This window comes from Cydia strobilella, chromosome 1 (genome assembly GCF_947568885.1).
Source record: "Cydia strobilella chromosome 1, ilCydStro3.1, whole genome shotgun sequence".
Lineage (NCBI taxonomy): Eukaryota > Metazoa > Arthropoda > Insecta > Lepidoptera > Tortricidae > Cydia > Cydia strobilella.
In genome coordinates, this window is record NC_086041.1 from 28327517 (window position 1) to 28344303 (window position 16787).

The 16787-nt window shown below is 35.8% G+C and overlaps 1 protein-coding gene across 1 annotated transcript in view; it reads right to left on the reverse strand.

The window, feature by feature from the left end:
• The window catches only part of LOC134743962 (acyl-CoA Delta-9 desaturase-like), a 39233-nt gene that overhangs the window by 6072 nt on the left and 16374 nt on the right, over positions 1–16787 (reverse strand). Inside the window, exons 2-6 of the mRNA XM_063677596.1 lie at positions 13195–13331; positions 9031–9143; positions 8111–8273; positions 2448–2621; positions 466–651 (exon numbers count right to left, since the gene is read on the reverse strand). Coding sequence (XP_063533666.1) covers positions 466–651; positions 2448–2621; positions 8111–8273; positions 9031–9143; positions 13195–13319 — 761 coding nt within the window. The 5' untranslated portion in view covers positions 13320–13331. The remainder of the gene's footprint in view (positions 1–465; positions 652–2447; positions 2622–8110; positions 8274–9030; positions 9144–13194; positions 13332–16787) is intronic.

The following is a 16787-nucleotide window of genomic DNA, read 5'->3' on the forward strand; positions in this document are numbered from 1 at the left end:
TTTATTTTTGTACAAACGCGAGAACCTCAAAAAATGGTCTGACTAGACGAAAACATATACATCGGGGCTCGTACTAAGGTCGTGTATACATATTTTTGGCACTTTGTCCGTATCGATCTTTGCTTAAAATAATAATGTTTTGAAACCTAATATATGTATGTAAATTCCTCATAGGTGATGTGAAAAGCAGTACGAGTGTGTGTCACACGGTAGCAAAATTATTTTCACCTTGGGCGTTAACACTTGAGTCCCTCACTACGCTCAGGATTCTATGTTAGAATCCCTCGCTACGCTCAGGATTCTATTATAGAATCCTTCGCTTCGTTTAGGATTCAATTGTACGCCCTCGCCGTAAATATGTCATTTTGCTCCCTTGTGACACAATCTACTATTTTCGTTTGGCGTTTGTCAATGTACGATTTTGATCTTAGCTAGGCTCGGATGCATGTAAGTGTTGTATCTTACTTGTCAAAAGGTTTGTTCCCCCAGATGTGAGCCGCCGAGTTGACCAGCCACGTGAAGTTGAGCGACATCGTGTACCGCCAGATCGAGGCCACGTACCACGAGGTCCACGGGTCCTCGCCCCAGCAGTACACCGGTATCCACGACGGCAGTAGGAAACACAGGAAGGGCATCACCACTAGATACGTTCTGTAATCAAATTGTACCAAATTATTCACTTAAACCTGGACTGGCCGCAGATCTGATTAACTGTCTAAAAACACATCTTTTCAGTATTTTGTTCTTCCTAAATCATTGTCCCAATAAAATATATTTTATTCTAATAACGTAAACTGAATCAGTTTTTCATTTTTAGGGTTCCGTTCTCCGCTCCTCTGTCCGTCTATCTGTCACCAGGCTGTATCTCAAGAAGCGTGACAGTTAAATTTTTCACAGACGATGTATTTCTGTTAGCGCTATAACAACAAATACTAAAAATAAAATAAAATAAATATTTAAGTGGGGCTCCCATACAACAAACGTGATTTTTTGCCGGTTTTTGCGTAATGGTACGGAACCCTTCGTGCGCTATCCGACTCGCACTTGGCCGGTTTTTTCTCTGCACCGCCTAGGTACTGCATATTTTTATTAAAAATTATGAACACTAGACTTCGCATTTTTCATACAAATTGGGATCCCTTCATTTTACCGAATTTTTTTTGACCAAATTTCGTTTTCCAACCAAACTTTACCAACTGCACGTTTGTCAACTCAATCTTTCCCATATAAACATTTGACAAACTTACAATCCGACAAATGATCATTTCCCTAACTGTTACTTAGCAACTTTTATAAGACCAACTGTTTTATTCCCAAATGTTTTACTTGGACTATAAATGTTTGCTCTTATTTATTTTTGTCAAATAAACGGCTGGACAAAATTATTTTGTCCAAAGATATCTTTACTCAAAAATGTTTGGTCAAATAACTGTATTGCAAAACCACTATTTGACAAATTATGTCTATTCAAAACTTTGTATTATAAGAAAATGTGTAAACAGTAAATTTAAGTAGCAGAGGCAAGATAGGTGCGACGACGAGCGAAGCGAGGAGGAGTGTGTTAGGTTGACCGCGATTAAACAGAACGGACATGTTACTCGTATTGTACCTACTATTGTTAGTTACAACCTCACCTATCTTCATAATTATTGATCCTAGAGAAAAATTTTACATAACCAAATACACTTCATTTGATATTTCTTATACGACAAAATAATAAAAAATTGGTGTTGGCAAAATAAAATTACACTGAAATTTTCGAAGTCCCAAGAGCGGCCCCCCCTTTGCTATACTCTTACCCCTTAATGTCTAAACAATATATCTATCTACATAAAAATTATATTTCGCAAGTAGCAAATTAAAAATGAAATATATTATTTGCTAATTCGTCAAGTGGACGAAAACTATAGAGCATGGCTGGAAACTAGCGCAATGACCCTAAGTAATTGACAAAATACAATAGTTTGTCTCGTTTTGTTTTTGTTTTTATATTCTTTGGTAAGTACTCATTTCGAGTAATTAAAATTTGGTAAAATAAAAATTGGCAAAAAAAATTTTTTTTAACTGATACATTTGTCATGTTTTGTTATGGTTTTTGTATTCTTTGGCAACTAATCATTTCGAGTAATTAAAATTTGGTAAAATGAATGTTGCCAAAGTAAGGAAATATCAAAATATTTTTTTGGATAACGTTCTTTTAGGAAATATTTATATGCGACATGTTAAGTTGGGAAATGATTAGTTGGGTTTTAAGTTTTTGGGAAAGAAAGTTTGGGATATGAAAATTTGGCTAAAAATTTTCGGTAATACGTCAGTAATCCATACAAATTACATACTGAGCTAAGCTGGACGGACAGACGGATGGACATGGCGACACTAACTATAAGGGATTCTAGTTGACTACGGCCGGCACCCTAAAAACGGAGTTTTCTAGGGTCTAAACTTACTTCTTCTGAAACATGACGATGGGGTCCTTTTCAAGGTCGGACATGTCGATTTGGGCGCCCCTCTCGAGCACCTCCTTGTGCTTGCGGACCATGAGCCAGCCGATGTGGGAGAAGAAGAACCCGCGCCGCGCGTTGTGCGGGTCCGCGTCCGTCTCCGTGTACTTATGGTGGACCCTGGAACAGCCATGTGTATCAATAACAAGTATTCTATTTTGAATGAATGAATGAATTTTTATTTGCTAGAGACAAGGTTTGAGTTTTTTAACATATTTATAATATTTCACTTGTGAACTAACAATGCAGGTAATAAGATCTTGAAAGTTGATTTTAACCTACTTCCAATAGCCGTATCGTTTAGAAACTGCAGGTATAAATATTACAGAACAGATGACAATACGATATTTGGGCACCAAGTATTAACAATTTTTTTGCCAGATACCTACTTATTTAAATTGACATGTTAGATTTTAGTTACCGATCGTCGGTTATCTTTATTATACTACGATGGTGACAAACAAGCATATTGTTCGCCTGTGTTTCCGTTGCCTATGGTCACGTGGTAGTACAGGGGTGATCGATCCTTTAAATACCTGTGCACTTAGATAAGTGCACAGGTTTTTAAAGAAACCGCCAAACAGGTGTTTGGCGGGCAATAAGGAATATTTATTGCGCAACAAATTATTCTTTTTACATGTATTTACTTATAAAAAAATGATTTATGTAATTACAGTATTATATTATTTGACATACATTTCAAATAATATAAAACTGTACCTATATGGTAGATATACCGGATTAGTATTATTTTTAAATGCTCTTTTGTTTTACTTCGGTGTCTCTTAATTACAATCACGAGGTATCTTTAGCATACCTACTCAACTTAGTATTATTAGGTACATATTTCTATAAATATGTATTTTTATAAATATTTAAAAGGTTTTTGCAACTTGATGTATGTATAATCTCATTATGTAAATCAAGACCTGTTTTTTTTTGTCGAAACAAGTTCTTTATGTTGATGCTTTCACTCTTGCATGAAAAGAAGACGAATTTGTCACGTGCCCGAGTAATAATAAAAATTTCTACATTCATCTGTTATTTGATTCTTCAATTCCACGAATCCCTATTTAGAATGCGAGAAAATATAATGTCAAATAAAATGCTCATTGCAGAGATCATTACTGGTCGGAGTTTATGTAGCTAGGCAACCAGTGTACAGTTTCTTAATGTATAGGCGTAGTTACTGTATTATCTAAAATCAAATTAGTATTTTATACAATCGTGATATAATAGAAAGCTTTTCAGTCGAGTACCGTATTGAGGCCACAAAGTTTGCTCAGTTTGCTTGATATGACTATTGTATACAATCCTTTTTCTACGAGTCAACTAAAATAATATATTTTCCACTATAGAACCTAAATAATTAAACAAAATTAGGTAAGTATCTGACTAGATGAAAATATAGTACACAGAACATCAACGCAACTGCTTATTCATTGAATAGTAGCGGGTTGATGTATTTTCATCTTGACCGCGGCGACACGTGATTGGTCGGTCGCTGTGGTATGCAGGGTAACGATATACATATATATACGTTTGAAAATTTAATATAAGAGCTAAATGTTTGTGTTCGCCCCCTCTTAATAAATAAAATTATCTACGAAGCTAAATATATGCAAAAAATCGACTAACAGTGTAATAAATTCGGCATATAGTCACTGAAAGCTACGCTGCTCGTGTTAAACTTGAGAACACCTGGAATCATGGGAATCATACGAGTATTAATGAGGGTTAAATGTAGAGATGCCCCGAATAGTGGTTTTGGCCGAATAACGAATATTACGGCTGAACCACCGAATATTCGGCATGACATGCGAACATTCGAGTCACAATTATTTTGAAAACTGTTCGCCAACAAAGCACAACGTTTGCTAAAATATATTTTTGTTGAACAGAATTAATGAATGTGTAAGTACCTAGTCAGAGTCAATCAAATCAGACCCATTATAAAAACAATAACCTATTCGCACGTGTATTGTACAACGTTTTACAGTACATAATATGTACTGTACAAATGATACGGACACGTGACAAATTCGTTTTCTTTTCATGCGAAAGCCAAAGCATCAACACGAAGAACTTGTTTTGAATAAAACACCAGGATTTGATTTAATCTTTGAGATTATATATAATTACAAGTTGAAAAACCTTTTAAATATTATCTTGTTTTACAGTAGGTACATATGATGCTACTTTACCGCCCTAGTGGGGTAATTAGCACTATACGTGCCTATGTCGAAAACTTAAAGGAGCCATATGTACCTACTGTAAAACATTGTACGATACACGTGCGAATAGGTTATTCGCAACACGTGTCGATTTAGAACACTTCGGTCGTGTTTTAATTTATTGCCACTAGTTGCGAATCTCCTACTTTTCGCACTTGTATCGTAATCAACATCTCTTTTTAACTTGTAATAACAATTAAGTGAATATTAGTCCCTGAAATTTTAAAACATTAACCATATAAACATAATATACATAAATAATTTTTAAATAATACATGGAATATAATAGGATAGGTCACTAATGAATTCGACACTAAAGGATAATTTATGAAGATCGTATTTACCTATCAGAAGTCACGAATCCACTTTTATTTTCCACAATGTTTCGTAGGTAGAGAATCTATTGCCATCGCGAAAACACGAACTTCAAGTTTTTTTTCACCTCAGCAGCTCGAACAAGCCTACTTTCGTCACTCCCTGGAGTGAGAAAAGTGCGACTTTCCTCACTCCAGGGAGTGAAACAATGTAGCTTTTTAATTTAGTGAAGGCCATGAACTTCATACTTTTATTACATTTTTTTTATGGTATGGTACGGTACGGCACGGTACGGTACGGTACGGTACGGTACGGTACGGTACGGTACGGTACGGCACGGCACGGTACGGTACGGTACGGTACGATACGGTACGATACGGTACGATACGGTACGGTACGGTACGGTACGGTCCGGTCCGGTCCGGTCCGGTCCGGTCCGGTCCGGTCCGGTCCGGTATATGTACGATACGATACGATACGAGACCGGTCCGGTCCGGTCTCGTATCGTATCGTATCGTATCGTATCGTATCTTATCGTATCGTACATATTATAATACTTTTTTTTCTGTTTATTCTGTGTAATTCGAAATACATTTTAACCTTTAATATGTTCTCACTACTGAGGTGAAAAATTATGTGTGCAACACGAGAGCAAAGTTATTTTACATCTCGTGTTTTTGAGTCCCTCGCTACGCTCAAGATTCTACCTTAGAATCTTTCGCTTTCTCGGGACTCAAAATAAACACTCGCAAGAAAAACCAACTTTCCTCTCTTGTTGCACAAATAACTATTTCACATCACCTATTCGAAAAGGGAACTTTTTTTCCCTCTAGGGATCAAAGTGGCACTTTTCTGTTCAAGGACATTTTGTTGCCAGTATGAAATATTGACACAAAGACATATGAGATTAGTATGCATATAATCGATTACAATTCCTTTATAATCGATTACGTGCATACAATTTTTCTAACTTAAATAATATTTTGTTGTAATTCTAAATAATAAATGTAGTTAGCGTATTTTAAATTAATAAATAGCTTATTTAAATTACGTAAATTAATTAATTCGCATAATATTTACAAAGAAACGTAAAAAAACATTAGTTTAATAATTTTATTTTTATTTTGACATTTTAGGTCTCCTTTAACGCAGCCATACTTGTCTATGCAATTTTAAAAGTTTATATTTAAAAAGTTTTGTACATATATTTCACAAAGCATAATTATGCGGTTCTGTATTGTGTATAAATTTGTAAATACTTAGTTTAAATCAATAACTTTATAATTATAAATATAAGTGATATCAGTCTTCATAATAGTGTTCTTCCGAAGATTTTTTTCAAAGGGGTAAGAGCTAATTTGTTACCAGAAAAATCTACAAAAATAATGTACTTGATTTTCAATGTATCATTTTAGGTGTTTGCTGCTGTCTTTGAAAAGATATTAGGTACATAATTATGAGCTGTAGGTACTTTTAATTTGTCAGTACAGTCACGTCTGAAAATATCGATACGGACAAAGTGCCAGAAGTGCCAGAAGTATGTATTACTAAGGTCGTGTATACATATTTTTCGCACTTTGTCCGTATCGATCTTTGCTTAAAATAATAATGTTTTGAAACCTAATATATGTATGTAATTTCCTCATAGGTGATGTGAAAAGCAGTATGTGTCACATGGTAGCAAAATTATTTTCACCTTGGGCGTTAACACTTGAATCCCTCACTACGCTCAGGATTCTATGTTAGAATCTCTCGCTACGCTCAGGATTCTATTATAGAATCCTTCGCTTCGTTTAGGATTCAATTGTACGCCCTCGCCGTAAATATGTCATTTTGCTCCCTTGTGACACAATCTGCTAATTACCATAGGCAGGACAGGATATATACCTACGAGTGTATATACATGGTGGCTAAACAATAAGTGCATTCCCGTTGCTAGGGAGGTTTTAGAATTATACTGAGCAACTTTTACTATGGGACCAACCCCGAAATCGAGAAAAGAAATTTGTCCGTTTCATACATTTTGGCTGGTCCATTTTCTATGGGAGGGTAAATTTTTTTTCGCGATTTCGTGATTGGTCCCGTAGTAAAAGTTGATCAGTATAATCCCAAAACCTCCCTGGCAACGGGGATGCACTTATTATTTAGCCACCATGTATATAGGAAGTTTTCCATGGAAAAACACAGAAATATTGAGTTTAGGCTCACTAGAAAGCTAATGAAGAGTATAACATGTAAAGGAGAGGAAGTACAGTTAGCAATAAAGTGCTTGATGCCATAGGGCATTTCCTAGTAGCTGTTTTTCTCCAAAGGTCTCCGACATCCGATGTCGGTGCGGACAATGTGAAAACGCTCTAACTTGTTGATTATTTATAAAGGGGTTTCGGATTAAGTACTTATTTTAGTCACTTGATAAGTCATGGTTAAGATGAACACAGTTTATTTTACAAGAAGAACAGCATAATAGTTCCCTACAAGTGTTTCTTTTGTCCCAATGTTTTTCTTACCCTATTAAACCGTACATGAAATACGGATGCGGGAATATAAATCAGAAATCAGAAGCAAATCAAAGAGAACTTCATAGCGCTACGCGTCCGGCTTTGATAAGAGAGCTTAACCACTTATTACCTACCTAAGTAGGTAATACGTGGTAAGCGCTTTTATTTATATAAGTAGGTAAGTACCTACTTATATAAATAAAAGCATTCACGGGCTACTATGGGCGGGCGGTCGCTATTAGAAATATTGATGTGCTCGCAATTTCCAATTATATATGTTTAAGGAAAAATGCTATCTTTGTATACGTGCGGTAGAGGAAAATGCTTTGAAAATGTGCTACGTAGATACAATGGTTAGTGTGTTTAAAACAGATCACAAAATAATAATTAAATATCAATTGACAAGTACTTTGGAGTCCTTGATAAAGTTTAGGTTGTTGCGCCAAATGTCTATCAAAAATCTCACGTGACGGTACGCTTCTAACGTGACACTCATGGCTCATGGCTCATGGCAGAAATCAGGTTTGGTGTCAAGCAAATAAGTGGACTACTGATATCTCACCTGTGGTCCCGGACCCACTCGTAGATGTGGTTCTGGAAGGCCATGGTCTGGAGAAAGGCGAGCGCCAAGCGCATGGGCCAGCGCGCCTTATACGCGCGGTGCGCCCATAGTCGGTGAGCGCCCACGGTCACACCGATGGCAGACAGGAGCGTGAATATTACCGCTGTAACAGATCAATCCACTATGTTCGAATCTCATGATATAAAACTATTTTACTTATGATAAATTTAAAATACACCCGGACGTTTCCGTCGCGTCTAGGCGATAAAATACGGTGATATGTTAACCATCACAGTAATCGAAGACAATGTTACGTAAGGAAGGATCTTTTAATTGAGGGATCGACAAACCGCGACTCGCGAGCCACATGCAACTCTGAACCTGCAAATGCGGTTCTACAAGACACCCAAAAAAATTACACTTGTAGGACTGAAATCAACATTTGAGGCTCTTTGAGATTCCTAAAAACGATTATTTGTAATGCGGTTGGCTCTTCTCTTCAAAAGATTGCCGACCCGTCTCTTAGACCTTATGAGAGTTTAACGACTTCTACACAGGCAAACACGCGGGATGAGGCTAGTCTAACGGATCTTTAAAAACTCCGGCCTTAATACACTGGCCCAAGCTAACGGTATATACACAGTTTGCCAACCACACTAAATTTAGGTGAAGAAATAACATGCGAGAGGTAATTGGACTTAATCTAAGTTTTCAAACAACCACAATGGACTTGTTGAGTAGGAACATTACTTTCATCAACTTTATGATTGTCGTGAAGATATATCATTAAGTCTGCAAGTAAACAGCCAGAAATGTTTCAAATAGCCTCAAGCCACGACATGATCAACGGTAGAAATAAGTAATCAACGATATTTGTCTGTTGTCTTCATATTCTGATTAACAACTTATACAAATCTTACCAAAAATGGGTGTCCATAGCTTGACATTGCCGGTGAAAATGAGATAGAAACCGTAGATAAGACCGACGTGCAGATATACGAACGCCAGAACATTTCTCCACACAATCTGCCATCTGAAACGAAAACACTCGTAGTTTACGGTCTGTGTACAGTCGAATTCATAAATAGGAATACATTTCTTCTCTTAATCCATTGCAATAAGGTGAATAAATGTATACATATTTATTTTCGCTGGACATACATAGGGGTTTAATGGATAGGTCTGGCTGGTCCTCTATCTTTAGCTTTCGTTTGATCCGTTGTCAAAGCGACACACCGGCGTGATCCTATTACGTATCACATATATAAATCCTAACAAAAGGTACATTTACTAAGCAAAATTTATATTATTTGTATTTTATGGCATATATGTCGCTCAGGGTGTATATTCAACCCTTAACCGTATTTTGCGAGATCAATCTATTGATCAAACTGTGCAAATTTTACTTTACAAATATTGGCTACCCTACATTTTTTTCCAATCAGATGTCGATGTTTTGTATGAGAGTATAAAAAAAAAATCCGCGGTTTCGGGATAAGCTCCATTAATAGTAAAAGTTGCTCAGTATTCACCGCGCGATAGCTAATAAAGGGTTAAAAAACCGGCCAAGTGCGAGTCGGGATCGCGCACGAAGGGTTCCGTACCATTACGCAAAAAAATCACGTTTGTTGTATGTGAGCCCCGCTTAAATATTTATTTTATTCTCTCTGTTTTTAGTACTTGTTGTTATAGCGGCAACAGAAATACATCATCTGTGAAAATTTCAACTGTCTAGCTATCACGATTCATGAGATGATAGACAGACAGACAGCAGAGTCTTAGTAATAGGGACCCGTTTTTACCTTTTGAGTACGGAACCCTAAAAATATCCCGCGCGTTCATCTCCCATCTAATAAGAATGATGATGCCTTAGTTTACCTTATTTCAATGACCTTGCCTGAACAATGTGTTATATGTATGTTATAAAAACGTGCCTATATCCTGACATCTAAAAAATCGACCTGCTACAATATCAAATCAAAAACACATATATAAATCTGAATGGTCCCGCTTTGCTCAGCCTGAGGACTAAATAAACATTGCAGAATAGGTAAAGCTGCGTGTGCTGAGTAAAACTACTTACATCAATCAATACGACGACCGGTCTGGCCTAGTGCGTAGTGACCCTACCTGTGAAGCCGATGGTCCTGGGTTCAAATCCCGGTAAGGGCATTTATTTGTGTGATGACCACGGATATTTGTTCCTCAGTCATGGGTGTTTTCTATGTATGTATTTATATATTATATATATCGTTGTCCGAGTACCCATAACACAAGCCTCCTTGGGCTCACCGTGGGACTAAGTCAATCTGTGTAAGAATGTCCTATAATATTTATATTTATTTATTTATTTAATACATAGTCCTATTATAAAACAAAGTCCCCCGCCGCGTCTGTCTGTATGTGAAACAATACACAAGAATTTTGTATTTTTGTATGACTAGTAGTTCGCTCGGACTGAAAACTCACGGTTCGCCAAAGAGTGAGATCAATTGAATGCACTTACCTAGTCGGCAAAGGATCGAAAACCGCGTGCGATTTATTGCAAGGTCTGTGAAGCCCTTAACTGATAGATTTAAATCCCATAGAGATTAAAATAAACTGTATCTGTAATAACCCTGTAATCTTTCTTGTCAAATGTCAAATACCTATATTTTGTTTAGGTAATTTTTTTTTAATAAATTTTGCCAATTATTTTAATATCGTAATTTCAAAAACAATATTATAAATGCGCTAACCGAGCACTTTCATTTGATACGAATCTCGACCATACTTTTTTCTAGAATAGCAAGACCCCTCACAAATAGCTTTTTGGCCTTCTACGCTCTTCTAGCTCCAATCGAGCCTGTTCATACTTTAATGACTAAAATATAATACCTTCATCTACACGTTTACCCAATTTAATTTAAATTAGAATAAATCTATTTAAGTTATTGTCCATCAAACTATCATCTGATAGTTCAGCTTAAAAACATTGAAATGCCGAGACGTGCCCTTAGCCAGCCGTGTGTTCCAAGTTGAATGTAAGAACTTCGCTTTGCTCGCTCTTTCGAAAACATATATACATAAATAAAGGCAAGTCAAAGCAAGGAATTTTGATGATTAGAACAAGTTTTTGGTTTACAAGTTCAAATGGCGAAAACTGACATAAGTATAATTTTTTTTAGTCCATCTGGACAGGCTAAAGCTAAGTAATATTAATGTAAATGTAAACAATCTTTTTTTACTTCTAAAGAGGATTAAGGCTTATGTTCTTTGGCGGCGTTAGAATGGTATAATAATAAAATAAAATAAAACAACCAATATATTTCTGGGGTTCCGTACCTCAAAAGGAAAAAACGGAACCCTTATAGGATCACTCGTGCGTCTGTCTGTCTGTCACAGCCTATTTTCTCCGAAACTACTGGACCAATTAAGTTGAAATTTGGTACGCATATATAAGTTTGTGACCCAAAGGAGGACATGTAACGTAAACAAATTAATTTTAAACATGGGGGCCACTTTTGGGGGGTAAATGAGAAAATTAAAAAATAAAGTTTTTACTGTATACTTATAGATGACAGGAAAACCTATTAGAAATGTGCAGTCAAGCGTGAGTCGGACTTAATTATACTTAAGTGTTGATCCAACCCCTATGGGTTTTTTAAAGACTTCACTCACGTTTCACATAAAAAAATACATTGTTAAAAATTGTGTAATGTACGGAACCCTTGGAACGGGAGCCCGACTCACACTTGGCCGGTTTTTTAATTTTGACACTGTTGCTTTTCGATTTTAACCATCAAACTAATATGACTGACAGAACGTTAAATAAGTGGTGGTGGTTAATTCTTCCGGAATGAAAAATTTTTCTGTTTGAAATTTTGACACGTGTTTTTTACAGAAATTTTAAAGATGGAGACTCAATTTTCTTTCAGGACATATATACTATTTAATGAAACAAAAAAAGGATGGTATGAAAAAGTTTAATAGTTTTAGAGAAAAGTCATATTTCATGAATTCGGATTTTATTTTTTCCTGGCTGAACCACTGAGTATTTTTCAAGTTCATTGGTGGGCGAAGTATTTTTTTAAATAGATTTTCTGTCTACTCTGACCTAATTAAAACTAAGTTTACGCCATTCGACAATAACTAATCACCACAATTAACATTTCCTAATTAATTTGTCCACAAAAACCACAATGTCTTATTTGCATGGATTTGAAAGCAATTATGATAACGATTGATGTTTCGTAATAGGGAAAACTAGTGATGCATTTCTAAACAAGACTAAGTAAATAATAATATTGACTTTTGGACTGCAAACCTGGCGTACGCAATCTCGTTGAAGAGGTTTCTATTTCTATAGGTAATTTGAATACTGTTGGGGTTAAAATAATCCTTAGGTAGGTATTTATTATAAAAAGTACCTATAAAATTTGTTTTGTACTTACACTACTACTTGTACTTCATACTTAGGCGAAGTTCACACGTCAAAAGTCAATCTTATTATTTGCTTAGTCATGGTTAGAAAAATGCATCACTAGTAATTACCCTATAAATGTTGTACTAGGTATATATCGATGCGTTTTTTATTAAAGTTATCTTGTCTTCATTTGACAAAATAAATCAATCTGGTTGAATAAGGTTATGCAAACCGACCACAATGATAACAACTGAATACTGGCAGCGAGTGGTAATTATGATTTTAAGACTTGTTCATTTATATGTACATTTTATGCTTTTAGTTTTATACCTTTTTAATCTAATATCTAATCCATTTTTAAAGTCCGATGTGTTTTGACTGTTTAGATATAAGTAGATTGTTCAGTCAGCATCAAAACAACGTAAGTACGTATTATCAGCCTATGCGTCAAAAATATAATATATGTGTCTCTATGTGTATATATCAGAGCAATCAGACTATAACAAATACTTTAAAACGCGAACTAAACAGGTATAATAAAATAAATGTTTGGAAAAGTAATCCAGGGTACGAACTGACAACATCCGGCGCGTTGTTTCTTTTGCTACTATTATGCTGACTGAACCTACATATAGCACCAGATTTAAAATGAATGAATGAATGAATAAAGTTGGCTCACTCGTAATCTCGTCGCTTGCCGGAAATCCTTCCTGTCAACACGGCGTTCATGTTCTCGTCGTCCACATACTTGTTCTTGGCCGCGAAGAAGCTGCCCGCCAGCACGAGGGATGTTCCAGTCGTCATTGTACACTGATTCTGAAGACAAAAGCGACGTAAGGTTTAGTTTAGGCTTGTGCAAAAGACCTAACACATCGCTGCGGCAACAAATTCATCAGTTTTTCAACCAGGGACCGGACAACCCTTTCCGCGATAAAACCCTTTCAATGGGTGACACTTAAACACGGCTAACACATTGAAAGACTTTCCCTTTTGAACTGCAAGCCTATTCATACCCTTACCTTTGACTAACCCTTACCAAAAAGCTAACCAAAAATAAGGCTAGCTCTTAATAAGGGTTACCCTTATCTTTAAGCGCTTTTTATAAAGGTTTCCCTTTGCGTGAAAGAGACAGGATTAGCCGACGATCGCTCGGATTCGAAGTAATGTGTGTGTGTTCGAAGCATTGTATGTTTATTATGAATTGTAATTGTAGATACTAAGACTAAATAGAATATAAATAGAAATACACTCATGGACAAATTTACAGGAACGCAAAAAAAGTTTAATTACTTATTTTGAAATTACTTTAGGTGCTGTAATCCAATAACTAACCTTTACTGCGCTCCTTTAAATTTGCGTTTGATAGCTTATTTGCAGAAAACGGGTACCTCTACCTACAATAAGTCTTATCTTAGGTTAAATATAGAAATGTTTTATCTTCTTCAGCAGTTTATCAACAGCATGCAAATTTATTTCATATCAAGTTTATAGGTATTGTGTGAATATATTTTGAATAAATGAATAAATGAGTTTCGACACGATAAACTTAGTAAAAGTTGTAAAGCATTGTTTAATCAGATGGATGATTGTTGTGCTCCTCAAATGTTATTGTTACCTACATCAAGATTGAAAATGCGGAATTATTAATAATTATACACAATTATTTTACCATGTGTGAAAATAATTTATTTTTATGAAATACCGTTGCGATTGTTGGAAAACATAAGCTTATTATTATTCACAACGACGGGATAGATACCACAACGTTTTGTGTTTCATAAAACTGTTAGATATTTAGGAGTGTTATGGTGTGATAGAAATAATAAGGCATATGTAGTGCATCTAGTATAAGTATGTGATAAGTAAGAACGTTTAGGACTATCATACACCTACATCTATTTTTAATACATCTCATTACTTCTACATCTAACCTAAAACCACTACGCGAAATTGAAATGGTAATGAAGTCATAAAAGCGAGTATATTAGAAAGGCTACTCTAGCTCTGCTATTATATGGGGAAAAGAGACAGCACTTTACTTTCACATGCTGATATCACTTCAGTCTATTCTACCATCTAGTCCAACTTAGATAAAAACTGGTCAAGCATGTACTTACCTGAAGTTACTTCGTTAGGATTGATGGCCTACATTTTGTATTAAGTCTTTGTCTGCTTGACCTAGTCGGAACAGAAATATAAAGTCGATTCATCATCATTGTACTATTTGAAAGTGAGTGATAACGGATCGTCTCGTAGGTGCTAGGCTAGAGTTATAATGAATGATGAGTTCCGCATTTTAAGACCTAGACAGGTACATAACTACCTAACAGTTGGGGGTCCGCTAAGAAATACCATTCCGAACAGATGTAGTTAGTATCTAGGCACGTCTGATAAACAATAATAATAATAAGAGTTAAAATGTAGGTTACAGATGTCTATTGTCTGTTGTACTTAAATAGGTAGTTATACAGTTTGAATAAATTAAAAATGATGTTTAAGTATAACCTCGTAAGGCCCAATGTGCATTACAATGTACACTCTGTTTCAATCTAATTTGAACCTTACACTAACTGAATTAAGTAGCATTTCTTTTGTTTCATTGTTTTCTAAAACAAACGAGTCACCCTAATCTTCTATACAACAAGGTTCAAATTAAAAATAGGAAAACTTTGTATGGTGGGCCTTACGAGGGTATGTGTAATCTTGGTGTTATGGTAACGGCACCAATCATGAAACGTTTAAGAAAAAAGTTGGAGTATGTATGATAGGGTCCTTTAAAGTTTCTAACGCTTTGTTATGTTTTTCGACGTATTTAATGAAATATACTGCAATTGATTTTAACATCACTACATAGTATATAAAACAAAGTCGCTTCCTGCTGTCTGTCTGTCCCTATGTATGCCGGGGCGGGTCGCTAGTAGTTAACAAACTAAAACTTAAGTCCTTTTTCAATCATGGACAACAAGGCCCCATTTCTTCAAGTTTAAGCAGCTCCGGACTCTTGTTTATAGTACAATTTTGCCAGTGTTTAAAAACTGATGTTGTGATGTTAATATTTATTTTACAGGATTTGTGGTTTACGTTTCATTTCTGTTAGCACGTCCTGTATAGGGGTGTTTACTATATTCCAACCTTTAACCTGACGACCGGGTTTCAAAATATCGAGTCGGTCTCGCCCACTGAGGGTTCCGTACAAATTTTAAACATTTTTTTTTACTTTACAATTTTCAGGTTTGTCCCTGTATTTGTAGTATAAGACGAAATTCCTTGCCAAATTTCATAATTCTCGGTTCACGGGAAGTATCCTATCAATTTTTATTCCCTTGAGTGTAGAAATATACCTACGTTTTTTGCGGCATAAACGGCCGTATCTTTTTAGGGTTCCGTTTTTTTCCATTTGGCTACGGCATGTCTGTCTGTCTGTCTGTCTGTCTGTCTGTCTGTCTGTCTGTCTGTCTGTCTGTGTCTGTCTGTCCGTCCGTATGTCACAGCCACTTTTTTCCGAAACTATAAGAACTATACTGTTGAAACTTGGTAAGCAGATGTATTAGAACTGAAACTAAAAAAAAAAAATTTCATCAAACCCATACGTGTAGGGTATCTATGGATAGGTCTACATCTTCATGATATTGAGGTTTTTAATATCATTTTATTCTAAACTGAATAGTTTGCGCGAGAGACACTTCCAAAGTGGTAAAATGTGCGTCCCCCCCCCTGTAACTTTTAAAATAAGAAAATAATAAAACTAAAAAAAATATATGATGTATGCAAACTTCCACCGAAAATTGGTTTGAACGAGATCTAGTAAGTAGTTTTTAGGGTGCCGTACCCAAAGGGTAAAAACGGGACCCTATTACTAAGACTCCGCTGTCCGTCTGTCCGTCTGTCACCAGGCTGTATCTCATGTACCGTGATAGCTAGACAGTTGAAATTTTCACAGATGATGTATTTCTGTTGCCGCTATAACAACAAATACTAAAATCAGAATAATATAAATATTTAAATGGGGCTCCCATACAACAAACGTGATTATTTTGCTGTTTTTTCCTTAATGGTACGGAACCCTTCGTGCGCGAGTCCGACTCGCACTTGGCCGGTTTTTTTAATACGCCATAAATCTTAAACCGCAATTTACCTTTCATTCAATCAACTCATGTATAAATGAGGGGCTCCCATACAACAGACGTAATTTTTTTGCCTTTTTTTGCGCAATGGTACAAAACCCTAAAAAATCGTAAGCAATACGTTGAAATCCAATACCGCGATCATAAC